The sequence below is a fragment of the Rhipicephalus sanguineus genome, chromosome 9, assembly GCF_013339695.2.
Source record: "Rhipicephalus sanguineus isolate Rsan-2018 chromosome 9, BIME_Rsan_1.4, whole genome shotgun sequence".
NCBI lineage: Eukaryota > Metazoa > Arthropoda > Arachnida > Ixodida > Ixodidae > Rhipicephalus > Rhipicephalus sanguineus.
The window spans coordinates 38,881,813-38,906,098 of NC_051184.2; the positions used below are offsets into that span (position 1 = coordinate 38,881,813).

The window sequence follows — 24,286 nt, forward strand, 5'->3', positions numbered from 1 at the left end:
AGAACAACCCAAGTGAGGGCGGAAGTGTTTCGGTACCCGGATGACCCGATATGAGATATCGCCACGCTGCAGGGCAATCCGGCTATGAAGGCGATATATTTTTCACTATAACACGAATTTGTGCTCGCCTTCAGCGGTAGACAGACTTTTCTTCTTTCGTGAGTCGTGTGCTCAGGCTGAACCGACGCTTTTAGAAGACAGCCTATTTGAGAAGCCTACACAGCAACCTTCTCAGCAAAGCAGATCTTCAAAATAAATGTGTGCTTTTTCTCAATTCACTGGTGTTCATTAGTGATTCGAGTGATTTGCTTAAAGTGTGCTATTTCTAGCATAGCTTAGTTTGTTCGCCAAGTATGTCGATTTCGGTGTCCAATCCTTGTTACTGTTGCTGTGAAATAGTGTATTTTTATTGCAATTGATACTTGTAATTATGTCATTATTGCTAATTATGTACTTTGTCCACCCCCTCCCCTGCAATGTCTTAATGGCGCAGAGGGTAGTGTAATAAATAAATAAATGAACTGAACGTTTCGATGCGCTGTAACATTAATTACAACATTATGCTGCACTAATAAGAGTCTTTGCGAAGTATGAGCATCCTTGAAATAAAAAAAAGTATCCCAGTATCTGTATTGCTGTATCTGTATCCCGGAATACTTTTTTCGTCTTATTGCAAAAGTATCTCTGAAATATCCCGTTACGTTAAAGGCAAATGTATCTCAGTATCTGTATTTTAGGCTTCCAGTTCATGTATTTCGATATCTGTATTCCGGAATACTTTTCTGAGTATCTCTGCCCAGCCCTGATCCCAACAAGGTGGTTTTTAGGATGTCCTTTAGACATGTGCATAGGGATCATTCCTAAAACATCCCTTGTAGGATCTGATTGGGACTAAAAGTTAGCGGTGAAATAAGCTACCGTGTTGAAAATTGGCGATCCTAAACAATCGGAAACAGCAACTCCGCCGGAGAGTATGGTTGGCGCGCGTGCACACGTGCATATCTACATGCACATGAAAAACAATATATCCGCGTTTTTTGTGAAAGTGTTCGTTTTTTTTTGTTTCTTTCTAAATGTCGCGCCGTTATGAGGACGAGGGATCCATTGCTGTCTGCGTGAGCAAGTGTTGCACTTGGTAAAGGCGGTACAGCGGTACGGCGCACGTACTCGCGCCACGCACGCCGTGCTTTTCGTGAAAGATCAGAGAACGGCGGCCGCACCGCACGAGCGGTACGTGGTGTGGTGGTGTCGTATTTATAAAAACACCGACATATTAACTTTAGAAGAATTGAATGAAATATTGTTATTTTATTGTTTTCTTTCTTAGGTTTAATCCGCAATTGTTCTTTAATTGCGCTTACTGCGAGCCAACACCTGCTCAAATAGTGGAGGATTTGCTGCGAGCACTGCGCAGACATTGCCATCGCCATCATGGCGCCCGGCGTGTTTGGAGTTCGGATAGATCAGACTCTTCGTTGGCCTCGTTTTTAGGTGTTTGATCCGTGATGTTTCGTCGAAAAATCACAAGCGCGCATGCCGTAGGTGTTTGCCTGGTTGCAAGATCTTGCCGATTTCAACGTTTTTCCACCTCTTCGGTAAGTACTTGACATGCCTGGATTACTGCAATCAGCACGTTCTTAGCACTTTCTTCTTTGGCTCCCCACCGCGCGCAGGTTGGCGTACGCTGAACTGGACCCTCGCAGCAAGAATGGCATGTGGGAGTAAGTTTTATTTGTGACGCGATTTGGTTTATCTTCCGAAGAAACTGTTAAGCTCACAATGCTGATATGTTGTTGTTGTCGGCCACGTGTGTAGATTGACACCGCGATCGTGGAACACATGGCTATCTGCCTCGAATAACTGCAAGCCGGCGCGCGCGTAGTGCCGTGGAGAACAATCAGAAGTCCTGGACGACAAAGAAAAAAACTTCAAAGGTTTGTTGTACATGTTTTCCACGGCAGCTGACATAAACGTAAAAAAAATTGGAATGGTCAAATGCATGTGTCAAGTTTAACCATTTGTAGTGGGCTGTGGACGAGAATTAAGCATTGCTGCACACAAGACTGGCTTGCCCTCAGTTTATGCCCAGTACCAAATTTTTTGCTCTCATTATGACACCATTTGTAAGAAAAGCCAGAACTTATGTTCAAAACAGCGCATATTCTTGCTATTCTTTTATTCAGTTGCACGTGTGAGTCCTGCTGCTGGCCATCAGTTAGCCGGTTATCAGAAGAAAAGGGCACAGCCCAGTTTGTACTGGTATATACCGTATCGTTTGTGATTATGATCATGATTTTTGTCTTACTGAAACAAGAAACTGAAAAATGTATGTTGGTGTTTCTGCTACATCTCTATGAAGCAGCAGAACCTGTTGCTCAGTCACTTGGTGCATATTAGCAACTGGCACCTTGTCTGGCTTCCCGATACCTCCGCCTTTTTTCAGTGCATAAGTAGTTTCACACAACCGAAATGACCAACTAGCCCACTCTGTTTGTCAAGTAGGTTTTACTTCCAAACAAATGTAGCACATTTGTGATATGCACTGTTGCTCAATGATATTCTTTTTGCATGTGCTAGCTGTGTACACATATTACATGATCTTTTTTCTTTTTTTTCAGCTGCTTCTAGTAGTGGTGCCCCTGGTGTGCACCTTTACCCCAAATGTCTGCACCTTTGCCTACCGGTAATGACATAGAATGTGCTCAGCTTCCTGGACATAGGCATGCAGGTTACGAGACGGAAAACGTGCAGCTTAGACTTCATGCTTGTAAATGCGAAAGTCGTAACCGACACAATTAGAGTAAGCTAAAAGGAGAAATTTCTGCTTATGAGCAAGTAATTATGAAGCAGGTTTTACTCCTTTTAAACTAGCAGACATGCAACAACACAGTTGTGCTATGTTTGTTTTGTGCGCCACTTTCATGCATATTTGTGCTTGCAGTGGATATGCATATACATGAAGGATTTGTTTTTGTTTTCCTCAGCTGCCTCTGCGAACCCCGCTCCTGGACAACAGCTGGGAGGCTCTGTGTTTAAACGCGTGCACCTTGGACGTCATGCTCGTAAATACCAATTCCTTTGTCATTCCTGGCATGAATTTCGTTGGTAAAGCAATAAGTAAAATTGTGCATTGTTGTTTACAAGCACTTCAGTATGAACCAGGCTTAAAGGAGAAGGGACCGACAACTGGCCAGAACTTGTGATTAGATCCTGTCAGAAATGAAAAGACCGCGCTATATACTGACATATTCCAGCATCCTTTTCGCGCTGTGAGTAGGATTTATATCTCTAAATTGTGTTTAAAAGTAACAAAGAAAAGGCATCTTGTGCAGCCTATCGCAAGAGCCTTGAAGCTAGATTGCGGAGTTGATCACTTTGCTGTACAAAGTCACGTAGTCTGATACCGTCATGTGTGCCATTATTGGTCCTAAAAATATTAGTATGTATATTACTATCCATCCCCGCTCTATTCTGTGCTGCTTATGAGGTAAAAGGAGTTGCATGGTGACAAGTAACGGCGCTGCCTTCGCGGTAGCCAGTGGACCATGTCGAGCCGCAGCGCATGCGCGCGAGTACACACACACGCAGTAAACCGCCGCGCTCGAACACGAACCGCTGTCACGCTCACTGTTTGCAACATGTCTTGTCACGTGTATATACGACTTCATATCCGTCGCAGATAGAAAAATTCGAATTACAAATGTTTCACGGCATTTTCCACATCACCATTCCTTGATTCTACACTCTGACTGGTAAGCTTTCTGTCGCGTTAAAGAAAATAGGTACCATAAAAGTTGGTTGTCGGTCCCTTTAACCTCGTAACACACACACAGGACAAAATAGGCATGCTATATCCCCGTTGTGCACCATCTTTGTGCGTTTGTGTGTGCAGTATGGACATGTACATTAAGGCTTTGTTTTTGTTCGCAGCTGCCTCTGCGAGCCCTGCTGTTCGACGCCAGCTGGAATGCTCTGCGTTTGAAAGCGTGCACCCCAGATGTCATGCTCATAAATACAGAGTTCTCATGATTCTAGTGTTGACAAAGCAATAAGTAAAAGCAGGCACTTGTGTATCTGGAATGAGGTTTAACCCTGTCTTAGGAGACATAAGACAATATAGTGATGCTATGTTCCTGTTGTTCACCATTTTCATGCATGTTGTGTGCAGTACGTATACATACATGCAGGCTTTGTTTTTGTTGTCCTCAGCTGCCTCTGCAAGCCCTTTTGCTGGACGCCATGGAAGGCCCTCCACTCGAAAGTGTGCACCTTAGACTACACGCTCATCAATACCAAGTTCTCTGTCCTTCTCGGCATGATTGTAGTGCCATATAATAGTGAGGCAATAAATCATTTTTGCTGGTCACTTGATGTTCCATGCACGTTGCTTGGTTTCTGAACACTTGACTTGGTTTTAAGTGATCTAGTTATCTATGTGAAAAAAAAGTGGGTTGGTTGGACGAGGAATATGCTTTCCTGGAGAGGCAACTGGCTCTCTCAGGTAGGGGGTGGTCGAGCGCGATGAAGCAAGTTGACATGTTATGGGAGCAGATGTCCCGCCCTTTTGAAATAATCCTGCAGTAAAAAGTGGCCACATGTCCCAATAACATCCCACACGCATGCAGTTTTGGGACATCCCAAAAAGGTCTTTTTTTGTATCACTTGGGATGTTTTTCCACCTTGTGTGGGACGTCTTTTGGATGTCCCGAACTCCCAAAAGGGATGTCATTTGGATGTCCCTAGGATGCCTTTGCGTTGTCTGGGTCATGCTGCGGAGCGGCAACGAAGAGTGTTCACTTAGTGAGCTCCCGGCGAAGAGAAAGGAAGCGAACCAAACGAGAGGTGCGGCCCCCGAGCAGTCACCTAACTAGCGCTTGCGCCGAGCGTGGTGTGCGCCGCCTTGAGCGGTGGCGCCATCTAGTGAGCATTCTTGAAATCACCGGAGAGAGAGCAGCTGCGCCGAGCGTGGTGTGTGCCGCCGGTCACGCGTGTGAGGACAAGGCGCGAGCATAAGAAGCTTGGCGAGCAAGCTCCTAAAAACTGTCTGCAAGACACCATTTAGAATCCATCGTGATTCAAACGACGGATCATACTTTGAACCGAAATGACGGAACGCTCCCTCTTATCTACAGCCGCAGCTTACGTCATATTTTAAAGCCATCATAAGCATCGCTTCACTCTTCTTCGCTTTCATTGTGAACAAGGCTCCCGTCAGGGGAGCCGAAACGTCGTTTTCCGCATTTTATTTCGTGGTCGGTGTCCTGCTTTTATTCTATCATGTTACTTCCCGACCAGACGGGTTTCCGTCAAAGCCTCGACTTCAACAAACTGGATGTTTTCCGTCTTCGAGGCCATTACAAACCTCTGAGCTATTGTTTTGCACTCACGAAAGATGGCAGCACCCTGCAGCAAGGCTTGTTTGAATCGTGCTAGTATTCTAGGTTTCGTTTTCAAGTACGCGTTCTTTCAAACGAGTGGCACAAGAACTTCTTCAACGCACTCAATTAACTTCATTTACTTTCACGAGAAAACCAAGCTACCGTGTCTCACGACGCAAGACCAATGTCAAGGCAGTAATACGGTCCCCAGAATAGCAGTAAAGCGTGGCCTTTGAGACATAACAAACTAGATGTTTTCCGTCTTCGAGGCCATTACAAACCTCTGAGCTATTGTTTTGCACTCACGGAAGATGGCAGCACCCTGCAGCAAGGCTTGTTTGAATCGTGCTAGTATTCTAGGTTTCGTTTTCAAGTACGCGTTCTTTCAAACGAGTGGCACAAGAACTTCTCTAACGCACATACAACGTCAATTAACTTCATTTACTTTCACGAGAAAACTAAGCTACCGTGTCTCATGACGCAAGACCAATGTCAAGGCAGTTATACGGTCCCTAGAATAGCAGTAAAGCGTGGCCTTTGAGACATAACAAACTGGATGTTTTCCGTCTTCGAGGCCATTACAAACCTCTGAGCTATTGTTTTGCACTCACGGAAGATGGCAGCACCCTGCAGCAAGGCTTGTTTGAATCGTGCTAGTATTCTAGGTTTCGTTTTCAAGTACGCGTTCTTTCAAACGAGTGGCACAAGAACTTCTTCAACGCACTCAATTAACTTCATTTACTTTCACGAGAAAACCAAGCTACCGTGTCTCACGACGCAAGACCAATGTCAAGGCAGTAATACGGTCCCCAGAATAGCAGTAAAGCGTGGCCTTTGAGACATAACAAACTAGATGTTTTCCGTCTTCGAGGCCATTACAAACCTCTGAGCTATTGCTTTGCACTCACGGAAGATGGCAGCACCCTGCAGCAAAGCTTGTTTGAATCGTGCTAGTATTCTAGGTTTCGTTTTCAAGTACGCGTTCTTTCAAACGAGTGGCACAAGAACTTCTTCAACGCACTCAATTAACTTCATTTACTTTCACGAGAAAACCAAGCTACCGTGTCTCACGACGCAAGACCAATGTCAAGGCAGCAATACGGTCCCTAGAATAGCAGTAAAGCGTGGCCTTTGAGACATATCAAACTGGATGTTTTTCGTCTTCGAGGCCATTACAAACCTCTGAGCTATTGTTTTGCACTCAAGGAAGATGGCAGCACCCTGCAGCAAAGCTTGTTTGAATCGTGCTAGTATTCTAGGTTTCGTTTTCAAGTACGCGTTCTTTCAAACGAGTGGCACAAGAACTTCTTCAACGCACTCAATTAACTTCATTTACTTTCACGAGAAAACCAAGCTACCGTGTCTCACGACGCAAGACCAATGTCAAGGCAGCAATACGGTCCCTAGAATAGCAGTAAAGCGTGGCCTTTGAGACATATCAAACTGGATGTTTTTCGTCTTCGAGGCCATTACAAACCTCTGAGCTATTGTTTTGCACTCACGAAAGATGGCAGCACCCTGCAGCAAGGCTTGTTTGAATCGTGCTAGTATTCTAGGTTTCGTTTTCAAGTACGCGTTCTTTCAAACGAGTGGCACAAGAACTTCTTCAACGCACTCAATTAACTTCATTTACTTTCACGAGAAAACCAAGCTACCATGTCTCACAACGCAAGACCAATGTCAATGTCAAGTAATACGGTCCCTAGAATAGCAGTAAAGCGTGGTCTTTGAGACATAACAAACTGGATGTTTTCCGTCTTCGAGACCATTATACACCAGATTTTTCTTAGCCTCGTAGCGCGAGCAGCGCGAGTGTCAGCCACGCCGCTGGATGGATGGATGCTATGAGCGTCCCCTTTAAAACGGGGCGGTGACATGTCTGCCACCAGGCTCGAAAAAAAAAAAAGAAAGAAAAAAAAAGCTTCCTTGTTTCATGTTGGCCTAATACCTTATCTACATTGATTAAATCTATGTTATTATACCAAAAAATATAAATTCACGGTCCATCTCTCTGCCTCTTAAGGCAGAATGACCTTATTTTTCCGCCATTATTTATTTTTGTTCTTTATCTCTACTTTTCTGCCACCAATACTCTAACCGTCTCTTACTTATTTCTATCGCGGACGTGTTCTCTCGACACCAGGCGCCGCCTGGTGGTGCAGACGACGGCGGGGGCTGCTGATGGCGGGAGGTGATAGCCGCGCTTGCGTCGCGTGTTGTGTCAGTGCTTTCAGAGCTGTTAGAAAGTTGCAGTCTTAGTTGCTTGCTTGCCGCGTACTAGGAACGGCATTGCAATGTATAAAAATTCGTCCGGGTGGCATTGCGCCGTCGGGGTGCCCGAACAACGAGAGAAAAAGGAAGCGGCTGATGCAGCAGACCTGCGACGTTCACGGGAACACGAGCGGCTTGTGTTTGTGCAGCGTGTATTCCAGACGTTTTCAAGGCCCTTGATTTCGACAAGTAATAAGTGAGCTGGTGCTTTTGCTCAGGAGGCCATATTTTCTACCTATTCAAACGGCTGCACTGCAAGTGTATGGGTTAAAACAGGACCACCTGCTGGATGAAAAAAAAAATAAACTGAATTACTAGAACGACAACGACGAATCTTGAATTGAGAAAGACAGTATTCATGCACCTCACCAGATATTTTCTCAAACTGCGAAGCCAATTAACAAATGTCTCTTAATTTTGCCTGAAGACTTACAGGGGCCACCGCAGCTGCTGAGAGGAAACAAGCTTCAGTTATTAACATGCACAGAAATTTGAACACGCGGTTGTTTCATCTTGCTTCCGAAATCAAAATGCGGCCACCTTGGTTGTAAATTTGTTCAAAGAGGCGCAGGTAAACCTCGATGTAACGAACTGTTTCACTTTTTACAACTTCATGTGTATAGAACATATGTATTTTGAACCTCACAGCCGCGAGGTATGTCGACCTGTGGTTTCATAACAACGAAGTTTTACTGTGACAGCAAAGGAAGGTCGAGGCGATAAATCCTGATCCGGCTCATTTGTGATCGAAAGTGCCCGTGTGACAGGGATCTTGTCATTGCAGGGGCGATCGTTCAATTGCAGTTAAGTATATCCTGAACGAGGCACGTCGCGACAGAAAGCGCACGCGTGTGCGCCGCTTGGTCAGGATCGAACTAAATCAATATCGGACTCAAACGTAATCTTCGTCTGTTTTGATAGTGATTCAAAGCACCTGTGCGACGGTGTGTTCTTGCAGACTGCTCTTTAAGAACACAGAGGTTGGGGGCCGGCATGCGCGCTGCGTCTAGCTTTGCTACAAGAGGCTTCGGACACTATGCCAGGCCATCCTTTCGCAGTAATTAATGAAGCCGCACGTAATCTCCGCTACAGCGTTCTGCGTTAAAAACTGAAATAATCGCCTAATTAAATTCATCCCGTTGCATTTTGCGAGAGAGCACAAAAACAGCCATCGTGCAGCACAAAGTCGGACGGTAGCGTGGCACGAAAATATCTGTCGCTGCTGCCTTTAAGAAAAAAAAAAGAAGATACAGCTTACTAGGCTTCATCTGGCCGTTATCATACGCAAATGCGTAAGTTTCAAACGTTTCTTGATATGATACAGTTCTAAAAAAAAAAAGAGAGTTGACAACTGCACGGCGTTGCAACTATTCAAACTTTCGTGACGATGTTGCTGAACGTTCTCGCGATGTTTGGCAAGCTCCCTGGCACAATTCCACTGTTCGAAAATGTTGTCGCATGAAAGAAGATGCACGTTCCGACATTCAGAGAAGACAGCGGCTGCAGCGCTCGCGAATCTGCCATCGCCCGCTACTGAGAGCCACAAACGTGGTGCACCGCGCTGTACGCCAGCGCGTTTCAGCAGCCCCCAAGCAAATGCTCGCACCGCGGCGCCTCGGTCGGCCAAACATTCATGACCTTGACGGATATTCAGACACCAATGGCAAGTTATTGCTAGATCTCTGCGAACAACATAGTCTTGAGATAGTTAACGTGGGGCCTAAGTGTGAGGGGCAGATCACGTGGGAAGTCGGAAACAGGCAATCGAGCATTGATTACTGTCTCATGACAGAAGGAATATATGACAAACTTAGAGACATGAGAATAGACGAAGAAGGCATTAACAGCTTGGGTAGTGATCATAAACGCATAATATTACAAATGGGATATAAAACTGAAAATAAGAACATAGAATCAAAGTTTGGCAGCTCGTATCTAAATGACAAACAAATAACAAATATAGCCGCAAGAGTCGAGGAAAAAGTAGACGAACTACCAGGCAAAGACTGGAAGTATAGTGAGCTGCTACATGTAATCACGAAAGAAATGGAAATAGAGAAGAAAACTATTTGTTGGAAAGGAAAGAAAAAGCCAAAGAGTTGGTGGAACAAAGAAATCCGGGAAGCGATCGAGATGCGACGTCAGGCATCACGGGAGCACAGACAGGCAAAAAAGGAGAAGCGGCCACAGGACGAAGTTAACCAAATATGGGAAATATATTTAGAGCAAAAATCCATTGTGCAGAAATTAGTCGAGGCAAAAATTAAAGGTGAAAGTGAACGCTGGATGACAGAGATTCGCGAAAAGAAGAAGGCCGCGCCTAGGATATTTTGGAGCCATCTAAAAGCGCTGGGTAGGAAGTCTGTCACAATGCAACAACATATGGTAGATGAAGGAGGAAATAAATTCGAAGGATATGAAGCGCTAGGTTACATTCGAAAGATAACAGCCGATTCGTTTAAAAAAGTCCCCCAGGGGATTCCCCCGGTGAGTAAAAGTACGCAAAGGAGAGCAACCGACGAAGATTTAGTACTAGAGAATTTCAATTGGAAGAAGGCCGAAGGAAAAATTCCTAAGCGCACTACTCCGGGCTTAGATGGGGTTCCCGTCAGCCTCATTAACGAACTCGGACATAAAACTAAAGAAGCACTGCTGAAAGCCGTAGAAAAGTGCTTACAGGAGCGGGAAATACCAGACAGTTGGCGAAAAAGTAGAATGAACTTAATCTATAAAGGCAAGGGAGAAAAAGATAACATTCGCTCGTATAGACCCCTAACAATTACATCGGTGCTATACAGGTTGGCGATGCAGGCAGTAAAATTAAAAATAGAAGCGTGGGTAGAACAAAATGATATTTTGGGAGAACTTCAGAATGGATTTCGAATCGACAGGCGGTTAGACGATAATCTCTTTGTTCTTACCCAGTGTATAGAAATATCTAAAATAGAAAACAGGCCCTTATACGTAGCTTATCTAGATATCACCGGGGCGTATGACAACGTTAATCAGGAAATTTTGTGGGATATATTGAAGGAAGTGGGCATAGGTGACGACTGTGTACAGCTTTTGAGAGAAATATACCGAGAAAATACAGTTTGTATAGAATGGGAAGGAATAAGTAGCAAGGACAGCGTTGAAATTAGCAAGGGGCTGAGACAGGGATGCCCTTTGTCCCCGCTGTTATTCATGCTGTACATGGCGAGGATGGAAAAAGCGCTAGAAGGTAGCAACATTGGATTTAATTTGTCACACAAACAGGTCGGAGCGATGGTTGAGCAGAAGCTTCCAGGTCTATTTTATGCTGATGATATTGTCTTATTTGCGGACAGTCAAGATGATATACAGCGACTGGCAGATATATGCGGAAGGGAGTGTGAGGCTCTAGGACTAGGATTTAGTGCAACAAAATGTGGATTGATGATATTCAATGATCACGGAGACCATACGGTCTTAATACAGGGCCAAAAAATACCGAGGGTAAGCGAGTACAAGTACCTCGGAGTATGGATAAATGAGGGGGATAGATATATGGAGGTACAAGAGAAAGCATCGGTAGCAAAGGGAAAGAGGAATGCTGCAATTATGAAGCACAGAGCTTTATGGGGATACAATAGGTACGAGGTGCTTCGAGGGCTGTGGAAGGGTGTGATGGTTCCGGGGCTTACATTTGGGAACTCAGTGGTGTGCATGAAGTCAGAGGTGCAATCAGGAATGGATGTAAATCAAAGGACGGTGGGCCGCCTCGCCTTGGGCGCTCACGGGAAGACGACAAATGAGGCGGTGAAGGGTGATATGGGATGGACAGGCTTTGAAGTGAGGGAAGCGCAGAGCAAAATGAGATTCGAAGAGAGGCTGAGGAAAATGAAGGAGAGTAGATGGGCAGAGAAGGTTTTCAGGTATTTGTATAGAAAAAGCGTTGACACGCAGTGGAGAAAAAGAACTAGGAGGCTCACCAGTAAATATACGGCTGGCAGTGCGGGCGATATGGCAACAAGGAGCATTAAGCGGAAGGTCAGAGAGGCGGAGAGGACTTATTGGATGGCAGCGATGGAAAAGAAGCCGGCTCTGAGTAACTACAGAAAAGGAAAAAACGAAATAAGGAGGGAAAGGTTTTATGATAATTCAAGGGGAAGCGCTTTACTGTTTGAAGCAAGGTCGGGCTGCCTGAGAACGCGTAGTTATAAAGCGAGATTCAGTAACGAAGAAGAACTATGTACATGCTGCGGGGGAACTAAGGAAACGATGGAACATGTACTGATTGAATGTGGCGATATTCACCCAGGTATACGTGTGGGCACGAGTCTACATGAAGCCTTGGGTTTTAGGGACAACAATGGAAAGCTGAACACGCCCGCGATAGAAATAAGTAAGAGACGGTTAGAGTATTGGTGGCAGAAAAGTAGAGATAAAGTACAAAAATAAATAATTGGGGGAAAAAAGGTTATTCTGCCTTAAGAGGCAGAGAGATGGACTGTGAATTTATATTTTTTGTTATAATAACATAGATTTAATCAATGTAGATAAGGCATTAGGACAACATGAAACAAGGAAATTTTTTTTTTAATCCTTCGAGCCTGGTGGCAGACATGTCACCGCCCCGTTATAAAGGGGACGCTCATAGCATCCATCCATCCATCCATGGCGGCCCCCTACGAGCGCTGGAAATTCTGGTCTATACAAACCTCCGAGCCATTGTTAGCCTCTGAGCCAAAAAAATGAGCTAGACAACCGCATTTTCGTTCCTTTCAAGCATGAAACATCGATCATATGCGGTATTTTCCCGTCAGCTTCCGTAACTTATTCTTTTATTGCAATGTGAACGAAGTGCGTCTGCTCCTGAGTTGCTACACAAGGCATCTTGAACAAGCGATTCAACTTACGCGGTGTCTTTCTTGAATGCGATGTTGCTTTCGTGAGATCCCGGTAGATGCAGGGTGAAACGGCATCCCAATGACCAAAGCACAGCTTACGTAGCTTGCAGTAATCGCTTATACACAAAGAACTTCAAATCGAGAACGTTGTCGAAGAGCTAGACCGCTTGTCTTGTGAGCGCAAAGCAGACGACAGTATTGTTGCGTAACTTCAATGGTGATGTACACAGTATGTACGTTTGACTAATGCATTATTAATTTGAAACATTTAGAAAAGTGTTTGCAGTAGTTTACGTTAGAATGTAATGCAGGATTTACAGCGGTTTTTTTTATTATTACTCGTTTGATTCACGACAGATGGCAGCACTTCCCAATTAACTCACGGGAAAAAATAATTTTGAAAATTTTTTTCATTGCATTGCACTATAATTATTGTTTTGCTGAAAATAATTTGATAATAATAACTAAACCAGGTAGCAACGACCTGTTCTAGGCTCGCAAAATTAAATGAGATGCTTGCTTTGCTCAAAAGCATAGCCTCAGAGATTTGCAATCAAAACTAAAAACTGCCGCCAGGGGCATGCGATGCCGATCGTCTTCGGCTGTTCTCTTCTTTACCAACAGTGCGCTACCGGTTTCGTATTCTTCCCGCTTTCCTGCTAACCTAATTACAATAAATCGCCTTCCAACTAACCGAAGGTAGGCTGCGAAAATAAGCGATCGAGTTGCACCACCGGAGACTGTCCGCAACGTTCTGTGCGTCTACACAACAGAGGCAAAACATTGCCGAAGCTTTAAGAAGCAGGTATGTGTACTACTACGTGTGTGCTACCGGCCGCGGCTGTGGTGATTCACGCCTAGCAGTTGTTGCAGGTTCGGGGTGGTCATGGCCTTGTTGGCATCGCTCTTCGGCCTCTTCGTTTGTTTGTCGCCGTGCGATGCTTGTGTCTATCGCTACTAGCAGCATTCGCGCGCTCCACTGCTCGATTGAGCGTTTCCTGCCGGCCCCGGGATTGTTGACACGTGTCATCGGCGGCTGCAAGGCGTGGTTGGTGTGCTACCTCATTCATTCGCATGGCATCGCCGTCGCGGTCACCGCTGCATTTCTCTTTCCAGCTTTCGGCCCAACTTATACTGCGAATGTGAGCCCAACTTCGGCGCGTCAAGGCAGCCCCAATTTTCGCTTGCCGATCAGAGCGGGTTACGTAACTACGCTCGGTTACAACCTAAGCAAAAGAAATGTACGCTCCGCCCGTAGAACCGCAGCGCGCCTGCCCTTCGCCTGTGAGACAGTTCCGCTACCTGTTTTCCACTCGAACCGTAAGTTCTTTTTCTCGGCTGACGTAATACCACGCGTATTAGTAGTTAAAGGTTCGTCGTCACTACCTAAAACTTTACACTTGGCTGACAGCGGTGTCAGAATCCTTGATGAAATTTAACTATGATATTCAACTTTCCGATCTAAAACCAGCGACTCAAACGTGGGTCTATGTGGTGAAGTCAGCTACCTGAAACAATCGAGAAGAGCATGACGACACGAAAGGGAGTAAGCGCTATTGGATGGAGCATTTATACAAATTCTCTGCGGGAGGGACAGCGGCGGCTGTGGGCGGAGCTGACATTTTTGCTTAGGTTGTAACCGACTGTAGGTACGTGTGTAGCGTTTGTGGTCGTAGCAGCGTAGTCGAAACCAGTGGTAGTTTCGGCATAGTGCAACAGTTACTCTATTGTTTGTGTATTCTAGAGGAGCCGGTTCTCGGGCAGTGCATGCGTTGTCGTTAGAGGGTGTGTTCGAGTTAAAACGGCATGGTTTCGTTTTCGGTGGGTCATCCCGTGGCCTTTTGTGACTGTGTGGCATAAGTGGCCGTGTCCTTTTTCCTACAGGGGTCCTCTGAAAGCTATGTCTGGTCCCAAACCGAACGTGGTCTTCGTTCTGGGACCTCCCGGTTCGGGCAAAGGAACTCAATGCCAGAAACTAGTCGAGGTATGCACCTGCACTTTAAAGTATGTGTTCACTGAAGCGTTTCTATTGCTTGACGTTGTCTGAAAATGCACACTCTACCTATTGAGTGAATATGCTTCCTTTGCTATGCAGCACACCTTCGAACAAAATGCAGTAAATTAGCTACCTGCATTGCTTGCCCTAGCAGAGGAACTAGCTGCTTAGAAAGGCGAGATACAGCCTTAGTGTTTTAAACGCTGCAGATCAGAATACATATTTTTCGTGCTTTGTATTACTTATTTGACACTTATGATCTACTCCAAATACTAAAGTGGCAGTTTACCATTTGTTTGGCGCTATTGACTAGAGACATAGTCATGGAAACAGAATTATGTGTTTATTTGCAAGCTACTTGTTCCTCATTGTGTGCTATGTATAGCTTCATTTGCACTATTGGGAACACATTTTCTTGCCATATGGCCTGCATTCAAAGTAGTTGTGAGGCCACTGTTTATTGCCGTGCACATGAACACAGTCTAGATACGTAAAAACCAAGAAAGTTACATTGCCTTAGAAACTGAGTTCATAAATTCAGTTCATCCACCTTGCTTGTAACGTCAGTGACTGTACTTAGACAAAATATCCCTGTGCACACTTATTTCTAATGATTCCTTTCCCAGCCCATCATTTTTATAAATTGTCATTGCAACGAGTGCAGTGCCATGAAATTGTGAGCTTCACTCGTTTCAGCACTATGCAAAATAGGAATAAAACTTAAGGGAGTTAATTATTACACAGTGCTGAGTGTACAGGCATGGCCACTGTTAGAGGGAACAATGGAGCCTGTGCCAGCATTTTGCAGAGCGCCACCACTGAAGGCTTTTGGCACAGGCACAATAAATGTTATAGGCAGAGTGCCCATTTGCATCTTGAGACATGGTATCTCCTCTCTATCAGCACCACTCTTGTGCTAATTAATGATAAGGACGATGAAGCACCAGGTGCTCCATCAAGCACTGCCATGGGCTCCCGCATTCCCTCTCATAGTGACTGCTCCTGTACATGTTGTGCTCCATCTTAATATGCATTGTTAAGTACCTTGCTTCCCTTTAGTGGCTGAGTTGTTCAATTCGCAGCCACGTTGGCTGCATTTCAGTGGGGGAGAAATGCAGAAACACCTGTGTGCATTCATCCATTCATTCCATCCTAGTCACCAGGCAGGGCCTCACATTTGAGGTACAGTCTTTTGCCAAAAAGTGCGCAAGAGCCCTCGCAGTTCTTGCGCAGGCAAGAATTGAGCAGTGAGGGACTCGGACCTTCCCGACTCGTTTACCGTGAGAGGCTGCAGCCAACAAATTGAAGGCCTTGTAATGAATTTGGTGTTCATTTTTATAGACATAGTAGTTCTATATTTTATAGATATGCCCCTGTAAAGCAGTTATTTTAAATAGTGATTTTAGACAACTAACCTGAAATGACATGACGCTTGTACTGGTGCTCTTTAGCCTCCGGTGCCCTTGCGCCAATAAAATTTAATGTAATAATAAATAACCTGCGTGCATACAGGGTCGTCCACATCTAAGGTGAACACCTCAATACTATTCAAGACATCACTCATGCTCATGTTTAACACGTAATTTGGAAAATTATTTTTGTGCTTGTTGACATTATTATTAGATGTCACATAATGGACATTTCCCTCGTGAAGCTGAATAAATATTCTAATTTTACTGGCTTAAATGCTAATGAGTGTTCTCCTTAGATGTGGTCGACTCTGTACATGTTAGAGAACACCGGGTGGTCAATTGATCCAGAGCCAGCCACTATAGCGTGTCTTTAGTGACATCTTTAGTGACATACACTCTAAGAAAAAAGCGAGTATTTGGGGAGTATTTCTGCTACACAACAATAATCGTCATCTGGCTTGCTCGCGTTTCCTTTCTTGAAAACCCGGCTCTCGTCACTTTCCTATCAAGAATGCTATGTCACGCTGATAACGCGCGCGCTGTTCGTGACCGGCAAGTGCCGGGACCGCGGTGATAATGCGAGGAAAGTACGCGAGGTGGATGACGATTATTGTTGTGTAGCAGAAATACTCGATTTTTTTCTTAGAGTCTAGGACTCTATAATGTAAATATTGATTATTTTTCCCCATTTTTAGAGATTCGGCTACAAGCATCTGTCCGCCGGAGACCTTCTGCGGGAGGAGAAAGGCACCCCTGGCTCCCAGTTCGGAGAGGTCATTGACCACCACATTCGCAATGGCACCATTGTGCCCGTGGAGATAACGTGCCGCCTTCTGGATCGGGTACGTTGAACTGCACTCTGATCACCTTTGTTTTCGTGTGATACTCTAAGCCAGCGGTCTCAAACTCACCTCAGATAGCGGGCCGCAGTCACAAAATTCTGTCGGCACAAGGGCAGGGTTGGTGAAGATAGTGGGAGCAGGAGGGGGGGTGCGAGAGAGTTTGAACAAAATGTCACATAACGTTGCCTTATGAGAGAACGCCTTTCCCATATCACATATATCGGTAATTTATGAAGGGGATTTTACATCAGGTTTCGAAAAACATATCGATACTGATTTCCACAATGACTAAAATCTAAACGCTAATTCTGAAATATAGAGTTTCCGTTCCACGGTGATGTTTCAATTCATATTGACCGCATAGGGTGCCTCGCGAAATCAGCTGCTTGAGACCACTCGCGTCTCTGTGGCTTACCCGAACAAAGCGCTGTTAGTTGCAATAGGCGAGAAAATAATGCAAGTACTATTTAGCAAAGTCACAAAACTTTACTCCATGTGAAGCTGTGCGCCACATGTGGCCTGTGGGCCGCGTGTTTGAGATGCCTGCTCTAGGCACACAAGTGCATCTGTTTGCCATCTGCATTCTAAATTTTGTAAAAGTGCTGCTTTTGGAATATAACGCTGAAAGAATGAACCAGGACAAAAGGACAAAGAGAGAAGTGGCACACTCAACGACTGGGTGTTGTTGGCGTTACTTTCCAGTTAGCACTTTGGCATTAGCTTCTCGATTTTCAAGTAGCCCTTTGTTAATTTGTTGTTTGAACTGCGCATGCGCCCCTGGTTTTTCTGGATGATGGTGTCTGCTAATAAATTACAGTTGATAGTCCAGTCAGTGTGTGCCACACCTTTCCTTTGTCCTTTTGACAGATTTGTTCCTTCAGTGTTATGTGCCAGCCGACCCAGGCTTCAACCTTACTGCAATGCTCTTGGAAGTACCTTACAAAATTAACAAAATGTGTGAGGCGCATCTGCTCAGGTAGAAGCAGCCTAATAGCAGTGCATAGAGAAGCGACAAGCATAGGAGGAAGATTGAATTTGGCTTCAAAACGCTAATGCAGGTGTTTTAGTGTCAAGTCAAGGATTTCGAAGCATTTTCTTTCTTTTTTTTTTTCCATATTCTGGCCATGCTCACAGGATAAAAGTTCTCAAAGCTTGTCACATTAAGCCTCTGGTTCATGTGAATGACAATGTGATCTACACAGGCGTAGCCAGAAATTCTTTGGGGGTGGGTGTTCAACCTTACTTTATGTATGTTTGTGCATGCATTTGTATGCGTTCGATATACACTTACAAAATTGAAAAATTACGGGGAGGGAGGTGGGAGGGGAGGTGTTTAAGTCTCCCCCCTTTGCTACGCCAGTGGTGATCTACTTATCGATGAAAAGTTGTATAGTCCCTAGCAGACTTTGTCAAAATCTGTGATGTCACGACGACCAAGTGTGAGAATTTCATCGCAGCAGTGCCAGCAGCCTTTCTTTTGCTCCTTTTCTGGCTCACCGAGCATCCTCTCGTGGCTATAGTGGTGCCTCCAGTATTTATGAAGCGTAATTTACCAAATACAAGTCGATCCATTTTTCTCTTTAATGGCTGGTTTTGTCGCTGCCTCGGTATGGTGGAACCTAAAACAGTTCGTTGAAATCGCTCTGCTTGTACGAAACTCAACAACCAGTTCGAAGGAGATGAATGCACACCCACCTATCTAACCCAGGCAATGCAGTCGAGTGGGAAGAGTCACTTCCTAATCGACGGCTTCCCACGCAACAAGGACAACCTGGACGGCTGGAACCGCGAGATGTCGGACCGCGTCAACCTGCAGTTCGTCCTCTTTCTCGAATGCCCCGAGGAGGTGAGGACATTCTCGTCCAGTTTTACGCTGTCTTGTTTGTGTTAATACCGTACTGGCATTTAGCAGTGAATGCATGTACTCGCTGAAACCAAATCGTTGGCAAGTGGGTCAGTGGAAACGATGTCGCCTGTGCACGAGATGCTTACCGTATTTACTCGAATTTAGGCCGGTCCCGATTCTAAGCCGACCCCCGAAGTTCGCAAGGCCAGAAAAAAGAAAAAACTTAATCATTGTACTCGAATCTAAGCCGACCCCCCCACTTTCGCACATCGTTTTTTCGAAAAAAACATCGGCTTAGATTCGAATAAATACGGTAGATGGTATTCTTCGGGCCACAGGGAAGCATCTGGTTGAACTTAAAGAAGCTGTACTAAATAGATCTCAGTGGCAGTCAGAGGCACCGGCAACTCCATGACGCCTAGCAAAAACAACCAGTAATGCCTGGCCTAGGGGTATGGGCCAGCTGTACAGTGATTGAGGTCATAGCATTGAAATGACAGGGGAAAGAAAGGCAAGACGTGCGCTACTCACGCATGTCTTTCTCGTCCCTGTCATTTCAGCGCTATGCTGTATCGTTCCAGTGAACCCACATGCCCGAAAATATGTACTCGTGAAGATGTACGCTTTCGCATCCTTTGACGTGTTGTTTTCCTGCACAGTTCTCATGTCTCCTCGAAACGGGCTTCGCTTAATGGCATATGCTACACCGAGGTAGGCGCAGTATCTCAGTCGGGCAAGAGGTGGCATGATTGTGCATTAGTGCCACCCGACAGCGTGGTTATTTGGCTGTGAAAGGAGGAGGAGCTTGATTTCTCCTCTTCGACTTGAAATCAACGTAGCGCACGGTCAACTGTGCATACGCATTGAGGAGCTCGTAGAACAATGAGACTCCAGCAACAGCTATATGGTCTGCCTGATTTGCATCTTTACGTGACGGAACTGTTTCCAATTAAGGTTGAGTGATTGCCAAATTGACTGTTCTGTCCCATTTGTGAATTTTTGCGCATGAAATCTAATGTTACTCCACATGCTCACTTAAGGCAGTGCACATCCTGTTTTGAAGAAGAATGTGCTTGAATTTAAATAAAGTGCTTCGAAGCCTGAACTTAATGCAAGCATTCTCGCAGGTCTGTGTGCAGCGATGCCTCAACAGAGGCAAGGCGGGCAGTGGCCGCACAGACGACAACATCGAGAGCCTCCGCAAGAGGTCGGTACGCTGTGGAAATTCTTTTCTCGGCATAACTGCTGCGTACAGTGCGGTCATCTCAGTTGTTTTTCTCTCGTGTGTGCAAGCGTGCGTGCCATCAAGTAGTCCTTAGCAGTTTTTGTCTAACAATTTGCGCAAAATTTCACTTGTTCATAATGTCAGCAGTGCCTGCAATGCAGTACACAAATCATTCGCTCGAATGACATCTTCCATGCAGTCTGTAAAGTCAAGGGTGTTTTCATGTGCAGGTTTAAGACTTACACGAATGACACACTTCCAATTGTGGAGTACTACGACAAGCAGGACCTGGTCCGGCGGGCCGACACCAGCTGCAACGATCCCGATGAGGTAGGCGCCCCAGATTCTTGTCCACAAGAGCACAGAACAGTGTATGCAATGCTTCAGATGTTTTTACTGCCTGGTTGGGTTGCATTTTTTTTTTTTTCTGGCTTTTAGAGAGAGCTTGTCCAACTTTCTACCACACAACTTTTTCAGCCTCATTTTTGTCGCCTTGCATTCTTCAAGCTGGTGAATGAAAGCTCTTGTCTGTGGCTTCTTTGTCTTATCTAATAGATGTAATGAGATTGATTTGTACTGTGGTGAATACTGGACATAATGTGGGTACATCCAGGTCAAATGCACCTGCATTACCTATGTTTGTCTATATTGCACTGTCCATGGATGACATTTCTGTATTCAGAGGACATCCTGGACCTTGCCTTTGAGTGTATGTTGAATTCCTTTTTTTTTTTTGTTTCAGGTATTCAAGGGTGTTGCAAAGCATTTCGAACCTTATGAATCCACGAAGTGAAGACAAGCAGCTTCAGGCTGGGCGTGTTCCCGTGTTTACATAGTTGAGATTACAACCTATATATGAAAGGATTATGCATTCTTTTAGCCTCTTTGGACAAATTTTGTGACACTCTCGCTTCAAGCTAGACTGTGTTAAGAGCTCTGCCGCGATTAACGGCATAGCGTGGCATTTACAGTGTTTTTCTGCCTTCCTAAATCGCTTGCTTCTTTCTACGTGCGCTTTGCTCTTTTGTACGCTGCATCGCACAATGGACCAATTGACGTTCAAGGCGCACTTTTGAAAGACACGATCTGCTGCATTGTCAAGGGCATTTTTTTTAGACTTGTACAAAACTGAGGGTCGTTTTTAGACAGGACTAGTTGACCAATGCTCACCGTAAACGTCTTATTGCTGGCCCAGTCATACTAGAAGCACCAGAAAATACCAGCTTGTTCTTACAGGGGCGCTGGCATGAATTTTAGAACGTGGGTTTACTGTGCCATACAAATCTCCTGTATACAGAGATGGCTCTGCGCTAGTGTGAAGCTCAGTAAATGCTGATAAGATCATTTATTTTGACATTAAAGTCTATTTTCGCATGGCGCACCTGCTGACATCGGCACTAGCATGACGTCAGGCTACAGTGTCAATACTGGTGACTTCATTACCAGTATGGCTAGTTGTTACACTAGTTGCGAAGACATCGGGCACCAAAACATTCAAAATGGCCGCTTGTCACCAAATATATTCAAAATGGCCACTTGTGCGTCACTAACAGAGCTAGGGTAGCAGCTGTGGAAACATCACACTATCTTGCGGAAACATCACACTATCTTGCGCGAGCATGTGACGAGAAGCGCGCACCGTGTTGTGACATCAGGGTACAGTAGGAACCGAAACTAGCTTTTAAAAACATACTGTAATTACTTTTTCAGGGTGCACTCATGTGTACCATTACATTTTCCAGGCTCTGGAGGGCTTGGCCTTTCATTTGACGCACAAAAAGAACTGAGAATTTTTGTGCCAGTACCCCTATAAAGGGGCCCTGCAACACTTATCCAAGTAATCATCTAATGGCTTCATTAAAAGAGCTTATTGCCTCTCGAATGAACCACCACAAATATTTTTAGAATCCGTCAAGTACGAGTGGAGTTGCAGGGATTTGCCGCATGTTTTAAGCGCTTTCTCTCTCCTTTCGTACCAGCGGGCACGCTGAAAACTATGCAGCGAGGGGAATGACAAGGGGGCAAGAAGATCCGTCCCTTTGTCAGCGCACGTCATGGCGTTGAGCACTTGTCATTTTTTCTTCAAACGCGCAGCTTACTTAGTGTGATCGCGAGTGGGCACGTGGCGGCATCCCGTGGTGGCCATGGTAACTATGCAGCACACGATGCTCAAACAGCCCATGGCCGTGGACTTTGGGTATATGGTGCAGTAATTTGGGTATATGGCACCATTTACTGAGAAAGAGGGCACAATCTCTAGCTGACTGAGAATTAATTCTAAATTCCAGGCCGCATGCTGCGCTATAATGTTTGGCTCGCATGTTCTCAGGAGCCTTGACTACCGATCGGCAGAGTTTTCTGACCATGCTGGAAAATGTTGCTTGGCTCCTTTAAGAGGGTGGTGGATTAGGCTGATTGGTAAGCTGCGATTCTTGGTGCTAAGCAAAAGGCAGCGTCACATAGACAGTCACTGATCTTTGTTTTTCTCCTGTTGCCTTTTGCTTAGCACTGTAGTTCTTGCTATAGTAATCATTACATTTCCTTGTCGTGCACTTAAGATTTGTCTATGCTTCAGTGCGATTGAGGCCTATGTGTTTGCGGGTGGCAATGGTCAGTAATTCATTACCCAGTGAGGCGGGCCCCATAGTGCACAAAAGTGCATGTGGGTGCTTGAGAAAAGGTGTCAGAATGCTACTACTAAGTCATTTGCTGTTCTTCTTATTGAGATGAACGATGTGAGACTAGGTGTACACACTCTGCTGTTATGCTGCACTGTTTGTTTAGGAAAGGGTATTCTAAGGTTTCTCTTATTTTATAAGGCGCAGCTTTTGCTAGTTCTTTGTATCCTGGAAAGTGTTGCCACATCATACCCTCCAGAACATGGTGTGAGCTTGGCATATTGCAGTTGAGTCCCTGTGTTTGTCAATGCCGAGAGATTCAGCTTTGTCAACAGGCTTTCAATCTAACCAGATACAGCTAATTCTGCACTGTAAAAAATTGAGAAAAAAACATTGTAGTGTGGCTACCCTACCACTATATCCTCGGCACTGAAATTAGCGTACTGTATTTTCTCACAACTCGCTTGGAGCATGAAACAAAGAAATTAGTTTGACATTGAATTTGGGTGCACGTCCAGGTGCACTTGTGACACACAAATGCTGCCTTCAAGTGCCAGCCTCACGGCTGCCTGGCTTTCATTAGTGAATGACACGTACCACTAAAAGAATCTGATTGACATGGGGCTACACCTAAAGGCATCGCTACAAAGCCCGACTTGTCACCAAAGCCATAATTCAGATGGTGATTACGTCATATATTATATAACCATATTGTTTCGAAAACATTTTGTGCTGGCCACATTATCGGGCAACTAGGCCAAAAAGCACTGCTCTTGAAGTTCATTGACGTGAATGTGCATTTAAAGACACAATTAGCATCTACCGCGCTTGGCATTCAAGTAGAGCTCTACTGGTTGGTGAAAAGCTGCTATTCACGTACTGACTGCATAATGCACATAGGCATAATGCTTTGGGAAATCTTTTTTGTGCTGGCAAGGTGCCAGTCTACTTTTATAGAAAGAGATGAACACAGACACATGCCATTCTCTCATTTTTTTTTTCTTTCGTCCAGAGTTGCAATCTAGCAATACCTGGCCCATGTTTGATGCTATTGCAGCTTTTCTTTTATGGCTTATAGCCCAAAGCGGGAAGTACGGCACTGCTGTACAGGCTCTCCTGGAGCTATATTTTGGGAATTACACACTCGTGGTAGGAAGTATGAGGCACTGATTCTGTAACCAGTATTACCCGGTTTACATTGCGATTTGTCTGTGCTGTAGGTTGTAGCATTGTGTATTGCTTGTACAATAAATGTATTGTGTGTAGAGTTTTGCCAAGCGCAGTCTACTTCTTGCTTACGGGGCATAGTACTGCCACTGAAAAGTTGCCACCCTGACGGAGACAAGTTCACCTGTCGAAACGTTGTCTCCAGCAACAACCCCTGTTCAAAGATTTTTTGTTACTGCTGAACTTCTCCACACGTGGTCAAACTGTCAAGATGACCTTCAAGTCATTGCCTCTTAACGCTATTGCATCCCGCCGCTGAGGTGCGGGAGTTGGCCTTGATTGACGCGGAAGTGCGATGAAGAACGTAGATTTATTTACAATATGAGCATTAATAAAATAGGATGAGAAGACTGCAGATAAACATGGTTTCGGCCGGCAGCATCTCGTACGCTGCGGACCACGGCCAGGAGAACACAACCGGCTTTCGATGGTTGTGCTTCTTATAAAGCTTTCCCATACGTCACTTCCAGCCAATCAAGAACTGGGGCGAGATGATGTCAGGTTCGTCCAATTGGCAGTCCCAAACAGGTGGCGTCACTTTCGGCCAATGGGAGACCCAGAGCCTTGTTGCCGGTGGACTGCACTCTTGCGTGTAAGAGC

At 45.1% G+C, this 24,286-nt stretch overlaps 1 protein-coding gene and 1 long non-coding RNA gene across 6 annotated transcripts; both read left to right on the forward strand.

Moving 5' to 3' along the window:
• The first annotated feature begins 1,722 nt into the window (after window positions 1-1,722).
• Window positions 1,723-4,366, forward strand: LOC125759820 (uncharacterized). Of its 2 annotated transcripts, none has more exons than XR_007417519.1 (2): window positions 1,723-3,062; window positions 3,931-4,366. It is a non-coding gene; the product is annotated as an uncharacterized LOC125759820 (long non-coding RNA). The 2 variants fall into 2 exon arrangements; XR_007417518.1 differs by having other exon boundaries at window positions 4,210-4,366.
• Window positions 4,367-13,110: 8,744 nt separating this feature from the next.
• On the forward strand, window positions 13,111-23,724 carry LOC119405017 (UMP-CMP kinase 2). 4 transcript variants are annotated; one of them, XM_037671760.2, is made up of 8 exons: window positions 13,138-13,325; window positions 13,385-13,568; window positions 14,405-14,504; window positions 16,624-16,770; window positions 18,479-18,616; window positions 19,744-19,823; window positions 20,072-20,171; window positions 20,584-23,724. In XM_037671760.2, the coding sequence occupies exons 2-8, from the start codon at window positions 13,459-13,461 to the stop codon at window positions 20,632-20,634; spliced, it is 726 nt and encodes a 241-aa protein (XP_037527688.1). In that variant the 5' UTR covers window positions 13,138-13,325; window positions 13,385-13,458; the 3' UTR covers window positions 20,635-23,724. The 4 variants fall into 4 exon arrangements, with proteins under 4 accessions (XP_037527690.1, XP_037527688.1, XP_037527691.1 ...); XM_037671762.2 differs by lacking the exon at window positions 13,385-13,568 and having other exon boundaries at window positions 13,111-13,325; XM_037671763.2 differs by lacking the exon at window positions 13,138-13,325 and having other exon boundaries at window positions 13,387-13,572.
• Window positions 23,725-24,286: the final 562 nt, after the last annotated feature.

Bases quoted from the DNA above. Each gene is read 5' to 3' on its own strand.
- LOC119405017 (XM_037671760.2), top strand. From the start codon at position 13,459: ATGCTTGTGTCTATCGCTACTAGCAGCATTCGCGCGCTCCACTGCTCG. The intron at 18,617-19,743 runs GTGAGGACATTC...GCATTCTCGCAG, and splicing joins TTCTCGAATGCCCCGAGGAG to GTCTGTGTGCAGCGATGCCT. The intron at 19,824-20,071 runs GTCGGTACGCTG...TTTCATGTGCAG, and splicing joins ATCGAGAGCCTCCGCAAGAG to GTTTAAGACTTACACGAATG.